Raw genomic sequence first — 27,439 nt, forward strand, 5'->3', positions numbered from 1 at the left:
TGCAAATGTGTAGAAATTAGGGACAAACAAATTTTTTCCAAAGTCGATTCCTGCAATAATTCTTCTATAGTAGTAGAGACCATACAAAAAAATAACACAGACACTCCACCACAGCCACAGCCCCCTGTTGCAAGGCTGTTATATAACTCATTAGATGCTGCTCCTTTTGTTGTACACATTCAGAAACAGTATTCATCTCCCGATGATAATATTACTTTACATCCAGTTACATTTGGACGTTTTCTCAAAAGAAATTCTATTAAAAATATTGTGAATGTAAGTTTAAAAAGGATAGGCCGGAATAGGTTATCTATTTCTTTTTCTAAGTACCAAGATGCAAATGACTTAGTTGAAAACGAAAATTTAGAAGATGAAAAATATAAGGCTTTTATTCCATCATTTTCTGTGAGTAGAATAGGAATAGTCAGAAGAGTACCAGCTGAGTGGTCCGAAGAGGAAGTAAAAGATAATGTTTCTGTTCCTATTGGCTGTGGCCCAATCATAAAAATTAGGAGAATAAAACGAAAGATGATGATTGATGGACAAAACCATCTTAAATGTACTGAGTCTGTGGTATTTACTTTTGATGGACAGTTTTTGCCTAAACGAGTGTATATGTACTACACTTCTCTTACTGTAGACTTGTATATATATCCTACTATTCAATACTACAATTGTTGTCGGTTTGGCCATGTGAAATCTCAATGCAGATCAAACCAAGATGTTTTAGATGTGGTCAAGGACATACTGGTGATAACTGCTCTGTTCAAGATGATTTTATATCTTGTTGTTTATGTAAAGGTTCCCATATTGCAACTGATAAAAAATGTTTAGAATATGAAAGACAAAGAGCTATAAAGGAGTCAATGGCTAAAAACTGTATTTCCTATTCAGAAGCTTCAAAGATACATCCATCTGTCTCTCGAATTTCATATGCAGATACATTACTCTCATCACCTAACATCACTCCTAATACTTTTCCAACCCAGCATCAACATTCAACACCTAAAGCTAAAAACAATACTTCATATAAAAAACTGTTTTTGTTAAACCAAAGCCTCCACCTACACTTAGCAAAGGACAAATTTGCACACCAAGAAATTTTAAGGGATTTTAATATTCCCCAACCCCCTAATGGATGTGCATTAATTAACAAAGAAAATGAAAATCCTTTGGAATCCTCAGTAATTGATTTAATTATTTCTCTTATAAAATCTCTTAGTCAATCGAATGAATTTTCATCGTCCAACGCTGCCTTATTAGTTTCTGCAATTACTCAAATTTATAAACCAAATAATGGACAAAGTTCTTCAATGGAATTGTCAAAGCATCACTCCTAAAAAAAGTGATCTTATTTATTTATTAAATATAAACCTTATATCTGTGCTCTTCAAGAGACATGGTTGAAACCAGGATCTTTATTTAAGATTCGTGGTTATTCATGCCTCAGAGAAGATCGTGTGGATGGGCATGGCGGAGTAGCCATGCTTGTGAAACACCCTCTTTCCTTTTCTCTCTTCTCTATTACTTCTCACAGTAATGATTTTTCTATTATTGCTGCTTTAGTTGAAAATATCTGTTATGTATCTATTTATATACCTCATCCTTCATCTGCAATCTTAAATGAAATTAAAGATATTATTTCCATTTTTCCGAAGCCTTTTATGATCCTTGGTGATTTAACTGTCGCCATGAAACCTGGGGTTACTTATCTTCTAATAGTTATGGTAACACATGAATAGATATATTTGATTCAGTGAATTTGTGTATATTAAATGATGGTCGTCCTACACGACGTTCTCATCCTGACGAGGTCCCAAGTGCTCCAGATTTAACAGTCACTACACCTAATCTTGCTTCTTCTTTGTCCTGGGATCCATTACGATCTACTTTTGGTAGTGATCACTTCCCACTATTATTATCATTTCTAACCTGCAATAATAACAATAAAGTATTACATAAAACATATTCTCCTCATTTAAAATATAAGCTTAATGATGTTGATTGGGATTTATATAAAGATCTAATACAAAACAGAATTATTACACTTCCAAAAATTAATCCAGGTACAGAATCTCAGTGTGCAGATTCTTTAGCAAGAATCTTTATTGAGGTTGCCAATGAGATATTTCCAATTAAAAATAGTTCTTTGGGTTTTATTCCTTCTCCTCCTTGGTGGGATAACGAATGTACTAAGGCAGTAAAGAGAAGAAAATATGCTGAAATTACATACTGTCAATGTTCCACTGATGAGAATTTTGAAATTCTTACAAAGAATATGTCAGAAACTTCAAAATTTCTAAAGAAAAAGAAATTTGATGGCTGGAAAAACTTCTGCTATTCAATATCACCTGATGTCAAACCATCTCTTGTATGGCAAAATATAAGAAGGTTTAGATCTGTATACAAAGATTCATCTCCAAAATCAATCCCTTTTCATTTAGTTAATAGCTTTTTAGATAAATTGGCTCCACCTTTCGTTCCTGAAGACTTAATAATTGGTTACCCTGTAATAAATATAAATAATGATAACTGTTTTGGTTTAAACAGTATATTTTCTCTCACTGAACTAAAATGTGTATTGTCTCATGTTAAGGATTCTGCTCCTGGACTGGACGGAATTCCGTATTCCTTTATCTCTCATTTAGATGATGATGCTTTATTTTATTATTTATCTCTTATAAATTCCATAGTGACATTTGGCAACATCCCCTCCACGTGGAAACGTCAAGAAATAATTCCCGTACTGAAACCTAATAGGTGTTTTTCAGACCATTCTGCCTATCGCCCAATCGCACTTTCTTCTGTTTTGATGAAAATTACAGAACATCTTATAAAAAATCGTTTAGAAGGGTTTGTTGAGCATAACGGTCTATTATGTGAATCCCAATTCGGTTTCAGACGTGGGAAAAGTACTATTGATAGCTTAAGTATATTCATTTCTGATATTCAATTATCATTTTCAAATAATAAATCAGTAATAGCTGCGTTCTTAGATATAAATTGTGCCTATGATAATGTCGTTATAAGTATTTTAAAGAGTAAGCTTTTACAACTTAATATACCTCTGCTATTAACAAATTTTATCATAAACATGCTTTCCGAAAGATACATAATCCTGAAACTAGATGATGGGAAGTCAATTACTCGACTTGTTTCAAAGGGCCTCCCCCAGGGATCAGTACTTAGCCCAATATTGTATAATATTTATACACACGATTTAAAATCATCACATAATAGTGTAAATGTTCTTCAGTATGCTGATGATCTATTAATTTACTGTCGTGATATTTCTATTGAAAAAGCTAGTTCTTCTATAACACAACCGCTGATAAATTTAAAAACTTGGTTGGACTTAAATGGTCTTGATCTATCACCTAAAAAAGTACAATAGTTTTATTCCCGAGATCAAGAACTCCTCCTCCTATTTCTATATTTTATGAGGGTTATCAGATTCCAGTTAAAGATAATGTTAAGTTTTTGGGAATTGTCTTAGATTCGAAACTAACTGGTATCCCACATTGTGATTACCTAAATGCTAAATGTGAGCGTACTCTTAATATTTTAAGATGTCTGTCAGGTGTTTGGTGGGGTGCGTGCCCTTTTTGTATGAAATTGTTATATAATGCTCTTGTAAGAAGTATATTAGATTATGGTACATTCTTGCTGGAGCCTGGTAGCGTTAAGGCATTTAAAAAACTAGATCTCATACAGTCCAAAGCTTTACGAGTAGTTTCTGGTGCTATACGGTCAAGTCCTATCAATGCTCTTCAAGTAGAATGTGGTGATCCTCCACTACATCTACGTCGTCAATATTTAGCAGACAAATTTATATTCCGATCTTTTCAGTTTCTTAACCACTCTCTTTATAACAAACTTCAGAAACTTTCTCATTATATAGATTCATCTGCATATTGGTCATATAAAAAACCACCTTGTCTTATCAATAGTTTTAAGAAATTTATCAACATAAAAGCTCCTATTCATCGATCCATTAATTATCCTCTTTTCAGTACTAGCTTTGAAGCATTAATGTTTCTTCCAGAAATTCATTTTAATTCAGATTTAAATAAGCACGATATTTGTACAAATTTTTCATTTAATCTTCTTAAAAATACTGTTTGGGTTGATTACCATCATATTTACACAGACGCGTCTAAACATTCCTCCTCGGATCCTGTTGGTGTAGGTGTCTATCACGCTCAATTTAAAATATCACAGAAAATTAAACTACCTCCGGAAACATCGGTGTTTACTGGGGAATGTTATGGTATTTTTAAGGCTATTGAATATATTATTCTATTTAAACTTCCAAAAACAATAATTTTCTCTGATTCAAAAAGTGCCTTACAGTCTCTCAATAGGTTCCCATTTAAATCAAAAAATATTTCTTCTGTTGTCATAGAAATAAGAAATCTATTAAATAAATGCCATCACTTTGGTCTTTCTATGTTGTTTGTATGGATCCCCAGCCATAGGGACATTCCTGGTAATATAAAAGCAGACCAACTAGCTAATGAAGCCGTGGTCGATGGCGACATTTTCCCTTATAAAGTTTTTTGCCAGGATCTAGATGCTCTTCCTATAGTTCATCTTCAGGATTGCTGGAATAGACTTTGGACTGAAACTGGTCAATCAAAAGGCAGGAAATATTTTAACCTTCAGCCACTTATTTCATTTAAACCATGGTTTTTCCGTGCCAAATGCAATAAGTTAGTATGTTCTATCATAAGAATGCGTTTGGGTCATGTTTGCACTCCTGTTCATCTTAATAGATTAGGCATTGTATCTACTGACATGTGTGAATTTGAATCCGATAAATGTGATCTAGATCACATTTTCTTTTCATGTTCTCTATACGACCGCTCCTCATTCCTGAATGATCTAATATCTCTTAATGTTCCTTTTCCTACCTGTATATCCTGTCTAATTATGTATCCACGTTAATTTTATAAAATATTGTCATCTTTCATTCTTCAGAATCATATTAAAGTTTAAATATTTGTAATGTTGTGTAAGTAGCAAGTATATATGTATATTTATGAAATTTTTAATATCCGTTTCAATCCTCTTTCTACTGATCCTTTCCCGTGTTCCGTATCCTTTTTTAACTTAGTTTCCCAATCTTTTAATTTACGTTATTGGCAAAAAGTAAACGCTATTGCCAAAAGAAGAAAAAATAAAAAAATAAATTGTCAATTGTTTTTTATGACACATCAAAGTTCTACGTACGCAACGAAAATGGAATTAAGTCGAAAAGATTTTAGAGCGATGATTTTTTATGATTTTAAAAGCGGCACAATCTCGCTTCGTAAGACTGTACCGCTCCTCTTCAAAATGCTTTTGGGAGAGAAGGACCTTGGTTGAGCACTGTGGGGCGATGTTTTGCTGAATTTGAGAGAGGTTGGCTTTCTTTACATGACGAATTTTGTGAAGGGCGGCGGAAGAACTGCCGTCAACGAAAATGATGTGGCTACTGTTAAGCGGCTAATTGAAAAAAGCCGCGGATTACCTATGAGACAATTCGAGGACTATTGGGGATTGGTATGAGCCAAATTCAGAAAATTTTACACGAAGAATTGAAAGTTCGGAAACTTTGTTGTCGTTGGATCCCTCATGAACTGGCAGCGGAGCAGAAGCGGGCTCGCGTGGAATGGTGCTCACAGAATGGAGCTAATGAAGAACAACCACGGACATTCTATAGGTGTTTATGACATTGTCACAGGAGACTAAACGTGGATTTATTGTTTTGAACCCGAAAAAAAAATCAATCAAAATGAGAACAGGCCAACAAAAGTGAGGCAGGCGAGAAACATTGTTAAAAAAATTATCGTATTTTTATATCAGCTACGGGAGTAATCTACACAATTCCACTTGAAGATCAAAAGAGTGTTGTTGCCAAGTGGTATTCTACCATTTGTTTACACTGTTAAAAAAAGTTCGCGAAAGACAACCAAAAAGCCGCGTTCTCCTACATCATGACAACGCTTCTTCACACACGGCCAACAAAACAGTAATTTTTAGCTTCCCAAAAAGTACAACTTGTCACCCTTCCTGCACATAGCCCCGACCTAGCATCCTGTGATTTCTGTATTTTCCCTAAAATCAAAGATTTGATGAGAGGTTTCACTTTTACCAATTCTGAAGAGGCAGTGATAGCGTTCAAGCAGCACATAGAAAACATGCCTTCAGATCTGTCTTAAAAAAATGGTTCGATCTCATGAAAAAATGTTTAAAATGTAAATAAAGGAGAGTATTTTGAATAGTACTAAACATAATATTTTTGTTATAACATGTTGTTTTTTTAAGTTACACAACTTTTAGTTAGACCTACATATACCGTTTGTCCTGTTTTTGTTGTCCATAATACAGGCTATGACTAAGTTGAGGAAAGACACTTTTTGTAGTAACAATATTATTTATTTTAATTTTTTAACATTATGTCAGACAGTTCTCTACTTAACTTGTAACAGATTGTCTATATTAAACTACCTACAGTTTGGTTAATAGATAAAGCTTTAACTAAGCTATTCTGTGTCAAATAACTTATAGTGTACAGCAATATTCTGACCTAAACTATATGTTTCCTTACTTTCATTTTTGCTGTGTAATAAGTATGGTTATTCCTTTTTGAAACAGGTGGTATAACGGAACACGACGATGACACCATCAGGAAGATATTCCCACAAAACTTCAGAGGTTGTATTGACTCCCTTTCGACACAGGAAGAGAGTTATATAAGCAACTTTACAAACATCTACAGCGAGAATGTCAAAATCTGCCAACAGTTCCTTCCAGAGAGGACATAGAACAATAATTCTGTAGTTAAATAATACACAGTACAAAGATTTTCTAGTCTTATACTATATATATTTGTTCAAATGGAATAACTAGTTATTAGTAGTTAATAATGTTATATTAAAGTTCAACTTTTTGAATTATCTTACCAGGTTTTAGCAAATATTTTAAGGTATAAATGGAAATGAAAGTAAAAATCATTGTCGTACACAAAATATAGTTTTATTGATATATTCATGTTTAATAAATTGTATACATAACATCATCAAATATTATATTATAAACATATACATTTCGTTATACGATACTTATTTAGACACAAATACAATATGAGATGTTATCCCCGTTCATTATACCTGCCATTAATTAAAAATAACATTTAGTTTCAACAAAGTATAATATAATCGACCCAAGATGGCCGTAGCCGCGTCTAAACAGATGTCCCTATATATCAGATATTTATTTACATTCTGATAAAAGAAAAATATACAATAATAGTCACAGAATCCGTTAGGCCTATTTACAAGATGGAATTATGTTGGAATGCTTACTGTTTTACAAGTTATCTGCAATTCTACAGTTTCGAGGGTAGTGTTAAAATATAGGAACGACAAGTTCTTGATTTCAAATCGAAAGCAATATAATTTCATTTCTAAAAATAAATACTATATAATATTAATCGATAAAAATAACTAAATTGTCGATTGCACGCTACATATATAAAAATTTCAAAAATAAAAAGAGGTCATTATTTAAGACACGAATCAACTGCGGTTACAAATAGCTTATAATATGAAATTGGCACGACACAGAATCTCCCCGACTCAACAACATCGTCATTTAAAAAGATGAATAAATACACCTAGGAATGTTTCTAATAACACCAATAAAGATACGAAGAACAAAATAGGCTGATCACAGAAGTAACGACACACATATACAGCGAGTACAAGCACTACAAATACACTGTAAGCTCTGGGTAGTTGCCCGGGACAATACACCGACGGCTTGCAATACGAGACATTTAATGTAATTAAGGCCTATTTGATTACAATATTCCATATAACTTACTATAATACCACATTATTCCACATCAAACTTTAAACGACACTTAGTAATCCTGAGCAGTGACACCGACAAACATCAAAGTGGACCGTGAAACATTACAACATCTATTATATAATATCTCATTGTCTATTGATAAACGAATAACGTACTTTACTTACCTACAAAATATATTATTGGAAGTTAAGATAAACAGATTATTAGTGTATATTTGTCTCTAATATATCAATTTATAGTAAAAATAATAAACAGCAATACGTCATTTGGATTCATTTACTGTGGAAATATATTTCCCTAATGTTAGGTAGGTCCATCTAGAATAATGATTTATAATACCACAATCTCAACAAATTTTATAATTTCTATTCATAAACAATTTATACTATGTTATTACATTAATGTCATCAATAAAGGTCATGTTCAAAAATAAAACTAAAATAATAACTATTTAGCATAAAATATTTAAAGTTATAATTATAGGTAACAGTGTAAAGTATTCAGAGTAATTTGATGTAGAACTTTGTTTTGGCTGACAAGTTCTCCGTGAATAGTAAAATATCAAAGTAATGTAGTTTGATTAGCGTAATATATTTAATAAAAAAATGGTATGAAATCCATTTAAAACAATTCAATAGAGAAAGCATTTCATCTCAAAAAATCAGTCTCAATCGCATAAGGGGTAATCACAGCTGTGACATCATACACACTGGAAAATCGTTACAAAGTGAGGGGCCAAGTCCCTCTCAACTGAACTTTAACATTAGAGCACCTTCATTACTAACTTGCTATACTTAATTATGATAAAAAAATATGCAACAGACCAATCGAAAACTTTTACAAAAATATGAAACATATAAAGAAGAGAGGAGACTATAAGAACATTAATTAGTAATTATCATTAAAGTTTAAATATTTTGAATTTATTTAAAATTACAATAAAATATATAAAAGCATATCCCGCCAATAAAATAAACGGATCAACATATCGATAGAGTAGACTAGACATAGTAAAAGTTTAAATTAAGAGTCGCCCGATAGAACGCAACATTCATACAATTAAAATGGCAACCACACACACACGTATATTAGTTCACCGGCACTCGGAGGTGCGCGATAATTATGAATGAGAAAGAATACAGGCCAGACGGGAAACGTCGCATCTATTAAATATGAACATCGATTTGAGCTCGCCTAAGTTTAGTGTACACTTAAATTTAGAACACCGACAGGACAGAGACACGCCAAGAGAGAAGAAAACCTCGTCCGATTGCGTTATTGATGGCTAACACGGGCCCTTTACTAGTTATGTACAATAAGGGGGCGGACGCGAGGGTCGCTCCCGGGAGCCACGCCCACATCCGTCCCGCTCGGAACAATTCGGATAGTCGCTCTAACTAAATAATTGCACTGGGACTTGCGCGCCGTACCTTGTTGCTACAGCAGCGCCAGGGCCCGCGGGCGCGCGGCCGCCAGCTCGCGTCAGGCGCGGGGCTCCACCAGCCGCTGCAGCAGCACGGCCACCAACACGGCCACCGCCAGGAACGCGGCCGCCATCAGCAGCGCCACCTGCCGCGGCGACACGGCGCGCCCGGCGCGGGCCCGCCGCGCGCGGGGCGCGGGGGGCGCCGCCCCAGCCGCCACGCGCCCCGCGCCCGACCAGGCGCTCGCGAGCCCGCCGCGCACGGCGCACACGCGCACCAGGTACTCCGCGCCGTACTCCAGCTCGTCCAGTTGGTACTGCGACTCGGTGCCGGAGTATATCTGGAACACGATGAGAGTCTGTTACGGAAACATACTCTTTTAGATGTTTTTAAAGTGAAACTTCTGTAAAATCGTTGTGATTCAAACTCGAAACGAAAATAAGTGCAAGATGGCCGCCGCGCAAAATTATGATTTCAACATTATGGATATCGTATCCGAGGTTCTCGAGGGTGCAGGGAACGAATTTGGGATCATTTTTGAAATCCAAGATGGCCACCGCGCAAATATATCATTTCAACAATATGAACATCGAATCCGAGGTTCTTGAGGATGCAGAGAACGAATTTGGGATCATTTTTTAAACCCAATGTCTATATGTGCCAATAAAATTTCATGAAAATGTGGGACATTTTTATCCAAGAAGAGGGAAAGGGAGATTGAGACCGATTTAGATAGTAGAAAGGGCGAACGTACGATGAAGCACATGGCACCGCTAGTAAGTAGAACAACCTCCCTACTAGAGTTATATTGTACAAGTTCAGCACGCGGCCTCAAAAACGTAGAACATCTTCCCCAATAGCTTTGTATCGTGCTGGTTTAGCACGCGGATGCAAAAAAAAGTTGAACATCTTCCCTACTAGCGTTGTATAGTGCAGGTTTAGCGCACGGCCGCGAGTAAGTAAAACATCTTCTCTCCTAATGTTGTATCGTGCAGGTTTAGCACGTGGCCGCGAATAACTAGGACATCCTCCCTACTAGCGCTATATCGTGCAGGTTTAGCGCGTGGCCGCGAGTAAGTAGAATAATAATTTCTAATATTGAAAAAACAATTGGTTTAGTGAACAGATTAGGATAATTGATACAAACGAGATTTAAAAATTATTTTTCCAAAGAAGTTTCACTTCTGACATGTGTGCTTTGTACGATCGCCATTTTTATTTTAATCTAAGACCCTCAGTATTATTAATTAAATTAAAAAGTATTAACATATAATTTATTTCTATATTTATTATGACACACCAACAAGCTATTCTAAACTAAACAAGAATAAGAACAATATAAAACGAACATTATGAACAGAATAGCTTTCTTGCAGGTATGTACAGCTCTTTTGTATTATTAAAATTAATGTTAGTACAAAGAACGCAAAGTACTATAAAAATTAATTAATGTTAAATAAACAAAATTATTTCTTATGTTGAATTTGAGTATAACACACCAATATTAGTTCTCGGAATAGCAAGATGTAAGAATTCGCGATTATAATGATTGTATTATTAATATTGAAATCAATTTGTCGTAATATTTCTGGGGCACTAACAATACCATTACATAATTTAAATAAAAATAGCAAGTCTTGAATACGACGACGATATTCGAGAGATTTTAATTTAAAAATATTTAGCCTCTGGCTATATGATAAACATGAACTGCTATGTTTTACGTCTTCGTATACTAGAAATCGAATAAAAGACCTTTGAATTCTGTCCAACCCATCAACATGAACTTTGTAAAAGGGGCCCAAATCACAGAGGCATATTCCAAATGCGACCAAACAAATGCATTGTATAAACAGATGACAGAATTAATCTGTTTAAAATCTTTGGAAGTACGCTTAATAAGCCCAACCATTTTCGTCACCTTTCCAACAACTTCATCTATATGTGGTTTAAATAAAAGTCTAGAGTCACTTTATATTCCTAAACAGTAGTAGTCCTATTAACAAAATATGTTTTGGATATTACATTTTTCTTCCGCATGATTTTAATATGAACACATTTACGAGCGTTGAGGATCATTTTGTTACTTCTGGCCCAGTCATTAACAGCGTTAAGAACTTCTTTAGTCTTTTCTTTTCTCTTCTTTTCTTTTTCTTTTCTCGTTAAGTTCTTGTAACAACGCTTCATCATTATGCGACTTAATTAATCTGTATAACTTAAAATCATCAGCATACAGAAGCGATTTGCTATGCTTCGTAACCGAAACTACGTCATTAATTAAAACTACAAACAGCAAAGGCCCTAGGAGAGATCCTTGGGGTACGCCAGAAAATGTGGTGTAACACGTGGAGGTATAACCATTCGTGATGACTCTTTAAGACCTACCACTTAGGTATGACTTAAACCAAAATAATAGGGGCCTAGAGATGCCGTAGTTGAAAAGCTTAGTAAGGAGTAGATTATGGTCGACTTTATCAAACGCACAACTGAGATCCGTGTAGATGACATCCGTTTGAATACCGCTGTCGACGCTTTCAGCTAGGTTATTAACAAAACTCATTAAATTTGCCACCAACAAAACCATGCTGAGTATTAGAAATATGTTCTTTAAAATGCCAAATCATAAATTTATGTAGAATTCTTTCAAAGACTTTCGGAAATATTGTAGATTGTAGAGAAATGGGGCGATAATTAGAAACATCAGATTTATCTCCTCTTTTAAATATTACGTTATATGTAATATATATTATGTAACAAATTTTGCCGGGAAGCGACGATGAAGAGCTCTTACGATTTTTGACAAATGAACAAAATCTACGAGGATTACCATGAATACCACTCTAAATATCCCTAATGTATCTAAATATGCCTAATGTCAACTCGGTCTTTAAGAATTTTGTATTCAAACAGATTTCTTGGATTTTTATATTTTTTAAATAGTTTGCTTAATTTTTCCATTTCGTTAACATACGAATAATGAAAACCACTCACTTGTTTGAACACGGCGTCTTTAGCGCGCGCGCACTGCAGCACGTACGAGGCGTCTTCCACGGCGTCCCACACGAGCAGCGCGGCGCGCGGGCCCAGCGGCGACGCCACGGGCGCGGCGGGCGCGGGCGGCGGCGCGGGCGCCGTGCTCGCGGGGCGCGGCAGCGACCAGCCACCGCGGCCGCCGCGCTGGTCGCTGGCCCGGATCCGGAACACGTACTGGCTGGCCTCCCGCAGCTTCTTGACCTTGCACGAGCGCGCCGGCCCGCGGTACACGGGCCGGAAGTCCCGCGCGTCCGGCCCGCGCATCTCCACGTAGTACTGCGCGGCCTCGCCCGCCGGCGTCCACTCCAGCCGCAGATAGTTGTGCGCGGCCTGGGCGCAGCGCAGCGCCGGCGGCGCGGGCGGCCGCGGCCGGGTCGCCGCGCGGGTCTCCTCCGACCACTCTCCCAGCCCCAGCTCGTTGAGCGCGGCCACGCGCACCGCGTACACGGTGTCGGGCTCCAACCCATCGACCAGCCTTTCCGGAGTGGCGCCCTCTGTTTCGAATAATTCCTCTCTAATCTTCACTCGATACGACAGTATCTCTGCCCCGTGGTTGGGGGGGACTCGCCAGTACAGTCTCAGAGACTCGGCGGTAGATTCGTGTCGGAGGCCCGCGGGGGCCCCCGGGGGAGCGCGCGGCATGAGGACGTCTCGAATGCCCGACCAAATTCCGCGGCCGGCCGCGTTGTTCGCGCAAATCCTGAAGAAGTAAGGAGTGAACGGAGTCAGCCTTTCGACGAGGCATGTGAGTTCAGGGCCGCGATACACTTGGACGAAGGAGTCGTCGACGTTGGTTGCGCTCATTTCCACTTGGTATTCGAGAACGGGAGCCCCGTTAAAAGCCGGGGTCGACCAGTAAAGTCGAGCTGACTTTGGACTTTCGACGCGCACCGATGGAAGATCGGGAGCGTCGGGTGGCGCAGGTTTGGTTGTAAATCGAAGGGCGGCGGAGGGAGGACCCGCGCCGACAGAGTTGCAGGCCGTCACCCACAGCCGGTACTGACAACCGGGGACCAAATCTCTCACTATGCATTCACATTGCAGACCAGTGTAGGCCAGGCGGACTGCCCCATCCTCACCCGCTAGTTCCACTCGGTATTCGGTAAGAGCCGCACCACCGGTACATTCAGGGGATTTCCAACGAACAGAGACAACAGAGGCGCGCGGTTCCGAGACTAGTTGAGGGCAATCGCTGGCGCCGGGTGTTGTCACTTCCGTCGAGAGAGTCTCGGTCACCGACCAGTCACTGTCTCCGGCGGCGTTCGTACATCGCACCCTAGTGCGATACGGAGTCCCCGGTTGCAGTCTATCACAATGCGCTTCCTTTTCGGGTCCATGGTATGCCTGTCGATAGCCCTCCCCGTCGTCCAGCTCGAGAGTATAAGACTCTACGTCGGCACCTCCATCTTCCGTCGGCGCGTCCCATTTCACTCGAAACGATCGAGAATGCACTTTGCCCTTAGTGGAGGGTCGTCCGGGCGGACCTGGTACTTCAGGCAGTGTGCGGTACGTGACCTCGATCGACCAAGGGCCTTGTCCATCGGTCGTTTCACATCTCAAACGAAATCGGTAGTCGGTGGCTCGTCTGAGACCCTCGCAGGAATAGGTGCAGTCCGGGCCGCTGTAGATGGGGAGGAACCCGTGACCCCGAGTCGCGTCATCCATTTGAAGAGTGAATTCTTCGTCGGTGCGTCGTTCCCACGCCAGCCCGATCACGCCGGAGGTGCAGGCGGTGAGAGCGGGCGGCGCGGGCGCCGGCGGCGGGGCTCCAGCCGTCCACTCCACGGTCTCCTCGCTCCACTCGCCTCGTCCGCACTCGTTGACCGCGGCCACACGGAACTGGTACCTGGTCTGCGACCGCAAGTTGTTCACGGTGTGCTGCCGTGTTCGAGGCCGTGTCAATTCGACGAATCCTTCGCCGGAATCCATTTCTAGGATGTAGTGAGTGATTTTTGCGCCGTTGTCTGCGGCGGAAGGCCACCGCAGGCACAGCGAGGTGCGGGTGCGTTGCGAGACGCGCGCGGGGGCGACTCGGTCAGGCGGCGCCGCGGGCGCCCGGAAGGTGGCGGCCTCGCTCGCTGCTCCGATGAGCTCGCCTGCACGGATTTGCAAACACACTGAATACTCGCAGCCTGGACGCAGATCCCTCACCCTGAAAAAATTTAACATCATTTATAAAAAATAAAACTAGGTATAGTTATTACTTTTGAGATACCTATAAGATTCTCGATATATTTAACACGAGAGCCTGTGGCTACACCCGCGTAGTTATCGTTTACGTGTTCAATCTGAAAGTTGAATTGTAATTTGCTCACAATTTACGGGTTTTAAATTTTTTAGTGCGACACACCTTATGTCATTTTCTAAATACTTGTCCTATAACAAAAGCAATCTGTCACTTAAAGCCCCATCAAAACCGGACCAGCGGTGTCGGAAATATTAGTTTGCTATAATTTCGGCATGTAAATTGCGTGTGTTATTTTAATTGGGAAGGTAAATATTATTTTATTCGATAGTTTACATGAATATATTAAAACTATGAAAAAATTAAACTGCGAAAATTTAATCTTATGGTAAAGGCCTTTCATATGTCAGGCCGCTGTTACTGAGCAGGTACAATGACGTCATAGGTCATAACAACAAAAACGCGGATAGTTATGGTTGAAAATTTAGGTACAAGTTTTAACGCCATTCTTTTACTTCAAATTTGCTCTGACGAATGAATTCACATTTGTATATGATGTCGTAGGTATATTGTCAAAGCCGTGATATTACAATTTCACTAGTGATATTATAATTAAACGGTAAATTATCAATCGACATTTTACCGTTTAATTCATTTCTTACCATTTAACGGCCTGGTTTTTGTGACATTACAATACCACGGGTACACAATAGTGGTATAATAATAAATCTAGGTATATTACAAATGAAGTTAGCAGTGTGAGACGTCGAGCGTTCTGATTGGTAAATTTTTATTCATACGCAATTTGCAAAACAATAATAGTAAACATTGGAGCGTGTGTGTAATTTTCCATCTGATATTATTGTTAAGATAGTAGTTATAATATACTTAGATTTATTATAATATCAGTATAATAAGTATAATATCACTATATCACGGCAGTCACTCTGGGTATGAATGTGCCGTTAATTTTTTAGTAAAATTCAATTGGTTTTATTTTACGAGTCAGAATAATATGATAGCATTTTTTAACATTAACCATAGTTAATGTTAAAAAATGCTGTAGTTTATATATAGCTATATGCGAACAGAAACATAATTCTGTTCGTTGCGTAGTATTCTGTCAAGGCATCTAGGTCATGTTGTAGTTTATGACAATTTTTAAAGGAACGTATTTTGATAAATACTTTTTTGTCGTCAGCGAACATTAAATACTGTGCATGGTGGAAGCAACTTTCAATATCAAACAGGTAAGCGTTATATAAAAGGGGACCTAGGAGGGACCCCTGGGGTACTCCGCACGGTATTATTACAAAGTCACTTCTAGCACTACTCGTCACAACTGTTTGCATACGGTTCTTAATGTATGAAGTAAACCACCGAAGCAAGCTCCTATTTACGCCTAGCACGCTTAGTTTTTGAAGTAGGATTACGTGATCTACTCCGTCAAATGCTTTTTCGAAATCCGTGTACGGGATGTACACTTGGTATTTCTCGTCCATGCTCTGTAATACGTAATCCGTGAAAACAGCTAAACTTGTACCGGTAGAACGGTTATTGATAAAACTATATCAGAATAGATCTTGTTATAATGGGGCATATGTATATATACTTAGTCTGGGCATAAATAATGTTACAATTTAAAATAAACAAAACATTACATTAGAATTTGGAATCTGTCATTTTTATATGATTGTTCATTGAGTTTTCTCATTTTGGCGCCAATACATTGGAAATATTTTGCGATATTAAAATGGAGTGGGGTGATAAAAAGAACGCTTGGTATTAGTAATATGTTTGTGTATCCGGCTATTAATAGTTACAATGAGGCCTCTTCTATTTGTGACAGAAAAAAATCTGGCCGTCCACGTTATACGTGGATACGCCTATAAGAGATATACTGGTCATTTCTTAACTGATAATTTAAAAAAGAATAGGTTGGTAAAATCGAAACAACTACTGAAGCGGTACGCAAAGGATGATTACAGAAAAATTTCTTGTGAGATTTTTTTTTACAATTGAGCAACATTTTGACAAACAAAATGACCGTATTTATGCTCAAAGCTCTAAGAAACCTTCCCAATTAGTCGACGGAGTCAACGTGGGCACTATCCGACTTCAATGATGGTTTCGTGAGGTATTAGCTATGAAGGAGTGACTGAGCCATACTTTTGTGAAAAAGGTAAAACATCGGCATAATTGTATCAAGATACCATTATTGAGAAGGTAGTGAAGCTTAACAAAAACATGAATGGTTCTTCCAGCAACACTCGGCGCCGGGTCATTAAGCTCGGTCTACGCAGTCTTGACTGGAAACGAATGTTCCGGACATCAGAGCTGAAGACTGGCCGTCGTCTAGTACCGATCTTAATCCGATGGATTATGATTTATAGTCAGTTTTAGAGAGTACGGCTAGCTCTAAACGCCATGATAATTTGGAGTCGCATAAACAATCCGTACGATTGGCAGTGAAGAATTTCCCCATGGAAAGATACTTCTATAACTGGCCTCAATGTATAAAGGACTGTTCTGCAGCCAATGGCGACCACTTTAATTTAAATTGTTTTATATTTATGTATTAACATACTGTGAAAGTAATAAATGTTATTTGCAATAGATTTTTTTTTCTTCTAGTATTAATGGCAAGACTAGGTAGACAACTGCTTCGTATAACTTACTCATTACATTCAGAATTAATACAGTGAAGATAGTTGTTTTTAATTCTTTAACTATTTCATATTTAAAGAACTGCAGCTTAGCGTCCAAAAAAATTTCCAAACGACTAATTATTAAGTTTGGATCGCTATCCGTCAAGGCTGCGGGGACATAGCATACACAAAACCTAAATGTCGGAATCGGCGGTAACTGTTCGCGCGGTTTTGCTTGTTTTTTCTACTCGTACTGGTGTGTTACTGTTATCTTTACCTGTACCTTTTCTCTTATTTGCCACACACTTAGTCTACAATTTACTGGCGATCCAGTTGTAATAAATCAGATATCAGATAAATCGATCCAGAATGTTATAATGTAGGTTTTATAGTTACTCACATTTATAAATTAATGCTATTTATTCGTCACTGGACGGTGAAGTTTTTACACTGATTATAGCACGATTTCAAGCGAACTTGATTGAAAAGCACTGATCACTACACCGTACAAATGGTTAACTTTGTGCACTTATCACTATTATTGTAATTATGAGTGGTAGTGCCATGTTAGGTCCTAACGGACACAACCGAAATAGGCAGGCACGCCCGGAGAAATACCACTCTCCCACTTGAAACCGACACGACTCCGCTTCTTAGTCTGTCGCCGCATGTGGCACTATACTATAGCCAGGGGGGTACAACTTCCCTACATTGGCAAATGAAAAAAAATTGCATTTAAAGTGCTGCCACCTATCTATTAGGTACGCTGCAACTTCACCACGATGGCGATAATTTAACACACATGAAAGATGGATAGATGGAGCTAGTGATAGCAATAAAACTCACTTAACTTACTTATTAAAGACTTGACTATCGTGTTGTAATCATTGAATGGCTCTCTTTATTTAAAGGTGACTGCTGAACTTAATAAACGAATAATAATTTCCACCCACACAAAACAAACATCAATATGCATTCAATACGGTCTACAACAATATTAAATTCAAATTCAAATATTTTTATTCAAAATAGGATGTGAAATCACTCATTGAAAGTCAAAAAAAGTACCACCCATTCCAAAATGAATGCCTCAGGCCTGAGAAGAATGGGAAGAAAAACAAAAATAAAAACTATAAACATAATTAGCGCCATCTAGCGACGGTACGCTAAGAGCGTAAAAATAACGCAGCGCCATCTCTTGACCTGGGTACACAGATTTTACAAAATAAAAACATGAGTTGCACATCTATCTCTAGTATATAGTGTATTATCTATGACTATAGCTCAGCAGAGTGGGATGAGGTGCGGTATTTTTCTTGTCATAGAATAAGGATTTAGTAAATATTGTGTGCAGCTTGCCATAATCACATTCAAATCACAGTGCACAAACACACACATTGTTTTTTTTTAAATATACTATGTATAAAAGGCATTTATTTTCTTAAAATTTATTCCAAGTGAATACTTTTTGAAAAAACAATAAAATCACTTATTATGGGAAGAGATGGCGCAAGAACCTCTCCCAAAATGATTTTGCCACTGTTTTAAATAAAAGTACAATATTGTACTTTGTCATTGCTATTACTTTAAAACACTCATAAGCTAAAAGTAATAGGCTGTCCAATTGCTATAGATTTGACTATGTTATGGATGGGTCTCTTTTTATGTAGCTATATTCTGATCGTCTCACCTGCATGAAAGTGAAGGGCCACTGTAAATGGCTTTATATCGTCCTCGATCTCCCAGCAATAAGTCATAAGTTAATTCAACATTAGGGAGTGTGACTCCTTCAGGTATTGGCGAGTTCCACTGCACCAGTGCACTTGTCGGTGTCATATCACTAACCTGCATAAGAACAACACAATATGTATTGTATAAGATAATAATATAAAAAAATATGATGTGTGATGAGTGATGGTAATTGATATATGCAGATGGTAATTTATACACAGTGCTGCTCCGGATCCTTGAAACACCCTTAATAACAAGTTAAGTCACATTAGCCAAGTAATTTCACAAGCTGCAGCTGACATTTTGCAAAGAAGTCACCCACTGCTAAATAATAATAAATAATAGTCAGAGCCATTGACTCTCACCACAATACCCTCAGTTCAACCCGTCCGTCTACATCCATAACATAGCAATTATAATAGTTGCCGCTTTAAGAATTTATATACACATTTATCAACACTTTAAACTTTTAAAATCTAGTTAAAAATTAATTCTGATTATTTTTCCTTAACATGCCAAATGAAGTAAAACTTCCAATATATTAAATCACAACACCTCAAATTTTATTCCAATCAATTATCATTATATAATGTAGTTAATACAATCTAGTCTATAACACAAATTTTTACCATTTGAAATATATGGACTTTTTATTGGGATTTAGGGAAAAGGACGAGCAGACAACCGTCTTCTGGGTGAAATGATGATGATAATGATGAATAAAAACAATATAATATGAAGGTTGGTCATATCAATATTAGAAATGAGGGTTCATAATACACAATAAAAAAAACTGCTTTAAAGACAACAAACTAGACTTCATTAATTAAAACTGTGTTTTAAGAACTCACCTGTGGTGTCCGTGTACCAGATAACAAATCTAGTAGTGCTTGAGTATCATTTTCATCATCTCCCTGTACTGATGCACCGGCTGAAGAACCTTCACCCTCTGACCATGTGCCCGATGATGCTCCACCACTTCCTCCACCCCGGCCATTTAATTCCTTTCGTGGGGATAGTGACGGTGTACTGGCACCTGAATTGATATCCGCTAAAATAAAGTTACAGTTCAATTATTGTCTGTTTATGTTGTTAATGTCTCCACATTGCATTACTTCAAGGCTTGCAAAGAGTAGACAAGAATATAAGACATATGTATTATGAAGTAACTATTTTTAATTTGGGTTTACCTCATAAGTAACCTATTTACTTAAATATATTAGGTAGATACTTTAGAGTAAACATCTACATTCTACCTAACCATTACAACACGGAACACCAATCAGAAACCAGTATCATGAAATTTATCACAGATCAAACATGATTATTTTCAAAGCCGAATTTTTGATACAATTTAAATATTTGCACAAAACTCTATAATTATAGAAACAAGTTCCTGCATGACATTTTAACAACCCATATAGCCCAATGGTTTGAATCCCGGTAGGTGCAAACATTAATATGGATGTTTATTTCTGTGTCATGAATGTTTATAAATATTTATGTATGTTTAAGTAACTATATCAAATTAAATATATTGTATATTACAGACTATGCCTAGTTTAGGACAAGATAATTTGTGTAAAAGTGTGTCAATATTATATTAATATTATATCAATTATCAACTAAATCATTGTTTTACATGTTTATCTTAATAACTTAGGAGTCTAATGATAAGTAGATAATAATAAAAAGATGCATCTTGATTAATGCAATATTCCCAAACCTGTTCCATTATTCCTGTTATTTTGTTTTCGCTCCAGCTTTTGCTTCAGCTTGGAGTACCTCCTCTGAGTTCGTTCATCTTTTTGATATACAGGAGGTGGTGGTGAGTGCTGCATGTGGTGCGGAGGAACATGGTGAAAGTGTGCAGAGTACCCCGGCCCATAGTAATGTTGGGGACCCGCTGCCCCATTTGTTGGACCCTGTAACAATCAAATTGAAGATTTAATACTGATCACAATAGAATTATCAAAAATCACTCAATCACATAATAGTGTAAACAATCTTAGTTTATAATATCATAATATTGTGTACATTAAATTTTTTTTATTTTATTTTAAGTAATGAATTAACTTATGATGATACTGAAAATATAATATTATAGTGTAAATAGATTTTATTTGGCATTGGGGTTGAACACAATACGAGGAGTTAAAAACTTTTTAAACAATAAAGTATTTATTGTTTAAAAAGTAATTTTAAAGGTGCATTTTCTCATTGTTGTCAGGAATTTATTAAGAGGTTGAGCTGAAACTGTATTGTTAATATTAACAGCATAGGTGAATGAATAATAATTAAAAGATATTATGGATGTAGTAAGATATTTGTAGCAAAAAAATAAGTAATATTTCAAGAGTAGTTCTATAGCAGTGATCCACGACCCAAAGATTTTAGTATATCTACTCCCTTATTATGATGATAAAATAATGTAAACAATTTGATTTGTAAACAAATTCAGTAACAAGACAACGACAAATATTTTAATCCCAAAAGAATATATGAAACATTAAATAACACAAAATATAAAAAAGTACTCCTTAAAAGTACCTAGTCCATATAGAAAAATGCATGTTTCATCCATAAAATCTAAACAAACCTTTTTATTCTCTGTGTCTTTTTTCAGATTATTAGCGTTATCCATATCCATAACGACTTCTTAGTATTTATTTATTTTCCATACATTAAATATTTTATGTGGCTGTCATGTCTAGCCGCAGGCGTGAGAGCCACGTAGCGCCAACTCATACAATACGTTATCAAATATCAACAACCGTCAAGCAATCATAATTCATAAGCAAGTTTAATGCGACCAATGTCAGATAGCCACCTTATCAAAACACGCAGCAAACAAAGCAATGTTCACTTTCATTGGTTGAGTTTCATTACATACAAATACATTTCATACACAGAGTATATAGGTACTTTTAGACAGTATACATATTTGAGTTAATACCAAATTTAAAATTAATTCTCCTGTCATGTAATTCTGTAGTGACAAAGGTAAGATAAAGACTTTAAATTTGGAATAACATTACTTCGCGTTTATTACACAGGAAAATATCATACTCGCCACTGCCACAGAAACACAATCATAATATTATGCTTTTCGTATAGAATATATAATAGGTAGTAGAAGTAGTTTTGATAACAATATAGGTTAGGTAACTTTAAAGTTTAAACGAACTGTTTGCACAAATGGTGCTGTGTGAGCTGTAGGTACCTATTGAATAATACATTTAAAAAACACTTCTTGGAAGATTATCGCATCCCAAACCAAGAAGTAAGAACATTCCGGGAATTAAAATATTCTTACAGTCATACTATTTTTTAATTTAAATAAAAAACCAAGTTAACAATAATATCATCAGCTACTTTTTGGTTCATGGTTGCCTTTTTTGTATGAACAGCTTTGGACACCAGTTTTTTAAGCCAATGTTGTTGTAGTAGTACTTAATTATAATAGATAGCTGATACCCGCGACTTCGTCCGCGTGCACACATGACTGATGATGTAGCCACGTAGTGCACGTAGAATGTAAGGCCATGGGTGTAAGGAATAACTTAGAAGACTTTATTGAAATCTATATATCAGTAGTTTTTACGTGATGTACAAATGAAAACTCTTATAATTTTACTTATATAGATGATGAAAACTAAATAAACTATGCCGTATTTCTTTAAATTTTGTTTATGTAAGAGGAAAACAAATGGTGATAAGTGATCACCGCCGCCCACGTGTTCTTGCAACACCAGATAGTACCCATGCCTTATCGTTCTGAAATTACCGCGTCGGAAGCTCATTCCACAGCTTGGTAGTATGTAAAAGAAAGTTCGTTGAAAATAACATTGTAGAGGAACACCAGATATCCAGATCATGGCAGGCATCAGGTCCAACAGAATTCAATGAATATTTTAAAGATGAAAACTGGAGAGGATATATTTTAAAATTTAAATTGTATTTATAAATATATAAAACATCTATGATTTGGAACGGACCTGCATAAGATATCCGGGTCCGGGTCCGTGCAAGCATTTTAATTATAATGTGTGATATTCCTTCAGTTTGATGTATTAAAACTACAAAACTTACATATGGAAGTGGCGGCTGGTGATGAGGCGGTGGCTGGTGATGGGTCGGCTGGTGATGAGCCTGGTGATGCGGCGCATGATGAGCGTGCTGAGGATGAGGATGCGCAACCAAATAATGCCGCATCCCTTCATCTAACACGGGTGGCATTAGTTGCGGCATCATGGTTGCTGAAGTTACTACAGGCATGCCACCTGGAAAGTAATTTTTTGATTTGTGATAAAAGCACAAACAGCAGAGCACTATTAGTGGATAGGTTATCGGTGTAGTTCGTTCTGACGTTCTGCGAAGAGTTGCGCAGCGCACCAACAAAAATATCATCTGTGAGGGGCCAATGCGACATGTATCTACGGGAACATAAAGGGTTCGCAAACTTCAGAGGGAACTAGAACTTTGGTAGAGGGCAACATAATTATGTTCGATATTGACTTGCTGACTTAAGAAAAAATTTGCACTTGGTAAGAATACCATAACCTTTTAAATTATGTCTATCGGTAAGGTAATTTTAGAACTTCGCACACATTTTATTAAAATCAATTAATTATAATTTTAAACGTTCATAGGATTGGTTTGTTTGATTGTAATTAAATCATCACTATTTAAGGGCAACACAGACGTTCCGCATCCCTGACTCTGAATTACGTTTGTATACTTTTAGGCGAATTGAAGAACACGACGGCGCTATACTCTAAGTGACAGTCGCATGCTTTGTTCTTGACAGTGCCCGTTCTGTCTGGAGTTGTGGTATATCTACTATTACGAACTATCATTGAATCACAATATACTAGTGTATAGACTATAGACAAACAATGCGAGCGAGAGAGAACAACATCTCTAACGGAGATACAGCAAGATAGAAAAGGAAAACGAATCTATGACCGAATGTGACCTGTTATTAGATACCATGTCATCGATTTTAGTGACATGAAACTACATTCTGATTAAAAAATTGCGAGGACATACTCAGTTCGGGAATTCGGGAAAAGCCTTAAGGCGACACTAGCCAGCGACTTTGAGCGATATGAGTTCACGGCTGCCGGCCCGCTATCTATGTAACAAAGCCAATATTTTCAAAATTTTTACGTGGAAAACAGTTTATATGCTCACAATCCTCGTTATTCACTACTAATCTGAATAAATGAACCTACACAAAAAAGTACAAGCTATAAGAATAACTTTTCTGAGAGAAGTACCAAAAAAATGAGTCACGCCATGCCAAAAAACTTGTTTAACTTCAAAGAAAAGTGGTAGTTCAAAAAGGCTCGGCAGTGTTAACTATAACCAACAGCAAGCATTAGCAACCGACAAATAAGACTTAAGGATATGTGTAACAGGATAAAGTAGTGTTCATAGCTCGAAATGCTATACTTTCACCACAAAACTTGTCTAAAAACACCATGTTTGCGTGTTTTCTGTTTACTCTTCGCCTTAAGTCATTCACATCATTCTTTTTAGCCACCAAAATGGCTCGCTAAGACTGGGGACCGAGCCAACGGCCTTGAGGAATCGAGTGGAGCTAGGTTACCTCTCTCGCACAAGAATGTCATAGTTTTATTCATAATAGAATCATTTTTTATTTAGTACAAACATAATACAATTTTCTTTGGAAAAATAACAAAACTATGTCTTGTTAAATAGTATTTTATATTATTATTTAAGTAAATATTTTTTCACACATATTTTATCTACATAGAATGCTTAGCATAGTTCGAACTGTGAAAGCTAGGGGTACTTTGGTGATTTTTTTCGCAATTTCTATTAAAGATGTGTATGTAAAATTTCTTCTCATACTCTTTAGACATATAATTATTTTTCGTAAAATTAAAAGCCGTTAAGAAATGGTTTCAATTATGCGCTATTTTGGTGGTTTCTCGGGATAGCGGCCTTAATCATTTGTTATTGATGTGGTTTGCAATGATGTTCAGGATTACTTTGCTGATGAGCTCGTCTTTCGATTACACGAAATTCCAAACATTCGGAGGAAATGAGATAAATCTTTCTTTGATTCTTCGACAGGAACACGGTTATTACCGATATCAGCAAATACTTTTAGAAATCTTCAGGAGCTGGCTCGTTCAACAATCAACAAGTGCCATGTTTACCGCCAGTTGAAGTTTCGTCACATAACACAAATGTATAGAGTACTAGCTGATCCGACAGACGTTGTTCTGTACATAATAAATAAAATACTGTTTTTAATGAATTTCTGAATAATATTTCATAACATCAAGAATTATTTCGTATAATATGCTCTTTGTTGTTATAATGAAATTGTTTCAAACCAGAACTATCAAACCGTACCTCAGTAAATTCTCTCATAGAAAATATGTCCATACAAAACAAATACTGGAAAAAAAATATCATGGGGCCAAAATCGAAATAAAAACTATCCTATCTCTCAAGTTGGACTAAAGTGCACTCCATGAAGTAATCCCCATTAAAATCCGTTTATTAGTTTAGGAGTTCACTGGAAACAAATATCAGGACACTGGATTTATATAATTATGTTAGGAATATAACGAACATAAATACATCATTGTTGAAGTTCTCAGTAGGTAAATTATGGTAATAAGAGATGAAACCTTAACAAAGAAGCAGTTATGTTATTCTGGCACAATTATTTATTCTTATTTGGTTGAGTTTTTGTGACAGGCTTCGTAATGCCCGCTTAATGTTGGAGCGGGTCGTTCCGTTCCAAGATATGGTTGAGGGAGGTGATGGCTGGTCTATGCGTCATGCTCCTGAACGGGCGCTACTTGTGGTGGACTAATGATCCTGTTACTGAGAATTCTGCTTCATTTGTTTTTTTTTTAAATTAAAGTTATTATATACCTATATAATAATAGCTAATATAATGTACGAATGTTTTTTTTTATTTATTTACGCTTTGTGTATATGTGTGTGTGTGTGTGTGCTGCATGTACGATGTATGTACTCAAAAACTTTTGTGTTTTTATTTATTCGCGTAAGTTGCCTCTCACTTTGCATATATTGTAATTGAAATGATTTGTAAAATGTTGGAAATGTTGAATTAACACGGTGGCAATGAGTTTTATGGCACTTTTTCAAAGTGGTGGTAAATGTAAAAATAAGAAAACCTTTGACATTGACATAAGTGTCATTTCGTGGACCTACAGGAATAAAGTGATTTTGATTTTATTTGAATGAGTGGCCAAAGAGAATATAATCGTACTCACCGTAGTCCGCGTGCACGGTGCACATGTGCGCGTGCTGCGCATGCTGCTGCGGGAGACCCATGTCGGGCGGCCCGTAGTACTCGGGCCCGTAGTACTCGCCGTAGTACGCGTCGGGCGCCGCCGCCGCGGCAGCCGCAGCACCCTCCGCGACACCCACTCCCACCATCTCTCCTCTTAGAAGCTCATTGCAAGCCGCCCTGCGCGACTCATCCGTGGCGCTCGTTCGAGTGCCGCACCTTCGTCAATCTGGAACAATCATTTTATAATTTTATTGGGAGTAACAAACACGTGCCGGTCAAGTTTTACTTAATTATTACTATGATTATTATCTATATCTTACTTATTTTGTGTTCTAACACACAAATGCACTTAAATCACATATTTTATAATAATAAATATCCGGACAACTTGCTCTTCCTGCCTTGCTCGGATTTTTAAGAATGTACAAACTTGAATTTAAAAAAAAAAAACTAATAGGACATCTGGATTCGAACCGGGTCTTCTGCTTAGCTTAGCTACTATAGTCTCGCATATAGTGTCGAAATTTACCTTTGTATTCTAAAGTTATTGTAGCTGTTTCTCATTAAAACGGATAAAACTACATTTTTTTTGAAACCTAAAGAAAAGAAAGCTAGATCGATTTATCGCCCCCGAAACCCCCTATATACTAAATTTTATGAAAATTGTTGGAGCCGATTCCGAGATTCCAATTATATATATATATACAAGAATTGCTCATTTAAAGATATATGTTGTGATAACACATACATACATAAACATAGGTTATAAAATACGTATGGGTACTATATATATATGGGTTATAAAATACTTATATTAAATTTAGATACACATACACGTATACACACATAAAATCCTTCACTTATACATGCTTATCTATACTTATATAAGCCTTTTTTTTTAAATATTCAAAGCTTACTTAATTTTTAGTAGCTTATTAATTATCAATTTCCTGAGAGTAGCCCCTATTGTTCCTAGTATTTCAATAAACTTAAATCGGATCATTAAAATATGAACACTAATTGGTTTGTAAGTAAGCCGTAACAATGTAACAGACTGACAGAATTACAGTCAGTCTTGTGAGTAAAAGTACTGTATTGTGCTGATAGCAAGCTTCAGTTATAGAACTATCCTTTATAACCTTATTTTAATTAATATTGGTCAATGATGTGTAATTCTGATATAAGTAGATAATACAGAGTACATAATTTATTTATTTATTATTATGATATACTATTGATCTTACACTAAGCA

At 36.9% G+C, this 27,439-nt stretch overlaps 2 protein-coding genes and 1 long non-coding RNA gene across 4 annotated transcripts in view; 1 reads left to right on the plus strand and 2 right to left on the minus strand.

Annotated features, from left to right (window-relative positions):
* Window positions 1–7,013, plus strand: part of LOC126972630 (protein eyes shut) — a 38,825-nt gene extending 31,812 nt beyond the window's left edge. Inside the window, exon 16 of the mRNA XM_050819480.1 lies at window positions 6,640–7,013. Coding sequence (XP_050675437.1) covers window positions 6,640–6,809 — 170 coding nt within the window. The 3' untranslated portion in view covers window positions 6,810–7,013. The remainder of the gene's footprint in view (window positions 1–6,639) is intronic.
* On the minus strand, window positions 1,172–2,326 carry LOC126972663 (uncharacterized). Its single transcript, XR_007731182.1, has 2 exons — window positions 2,047–2,326; window positions 1,172–1,932 (listed from the first exon to the last, which is right to left on the minus strand). It is a non-coding gene; the product is annotated as an uncharacterized LOC126972663 (long non-coding RNA).
* Window positions 6,999–27,439, minus strand: part of LOC126972626 (fibronectin type-III domain-containing protein 3A) — an 88,818-nt gene continuing 68,377 nt past the window's right edge. The window contains exons 2-8 of one of the 2 annotated variants that reach the window (XM_050819475.1): window positions 26,168–26,413; window positions 22,974–23,164; window positions 20,608–20,806; window positions 19,733–19,917; window positions 18,841–18,995; window positions 12,276–14,469; window positions 6,999–9,624 (exon numbers count right to left, since the gene is read on the minus strand). In XM_050819475.1, the coding sequence (XP_050675432.1) occupies window positions 9,343–9,624; window positions 12,276–14,469; window positions 18,841–18,995; window positions 19,733–19,917; window positions 20,608–20,806; window positions 22,974–23,164; window positions 26,168–26,333 (3,372 nt within the window). In that variant the 5' untranslated portion in view covers window positions 26,334–26,413 and the 3' untranslated portion in view covers window positions 6,999–9,342. Of the gene's footprint in view, window positions 9,625–12,275; window positions 14,470–18,840; window positions 18,996–19,732; window positions 19,933–20,607; window positions 20,807–22,973; window positions 23,165–26,167; window positions 26,414–27,439 lie in introns of both variants that reach the window. The other variant, XM_050819474.1, reaches the window with a different exon arrangement.

Source organism: Leptidea sinapis, chromosome 27 (genome assembly GCF_905404315.1).
Source record: "Leptidea sinapis chromosome 27, ilLepSina1.1, whole genome shotgun sequence".
NCBI classification, from domain to species: domain Eukaryota; kingdom Metazoa; phylum Arthropoda; class Insecta; order Lepidoptera; family Pieridae; genus Leptidea; species Leptidea sinapis.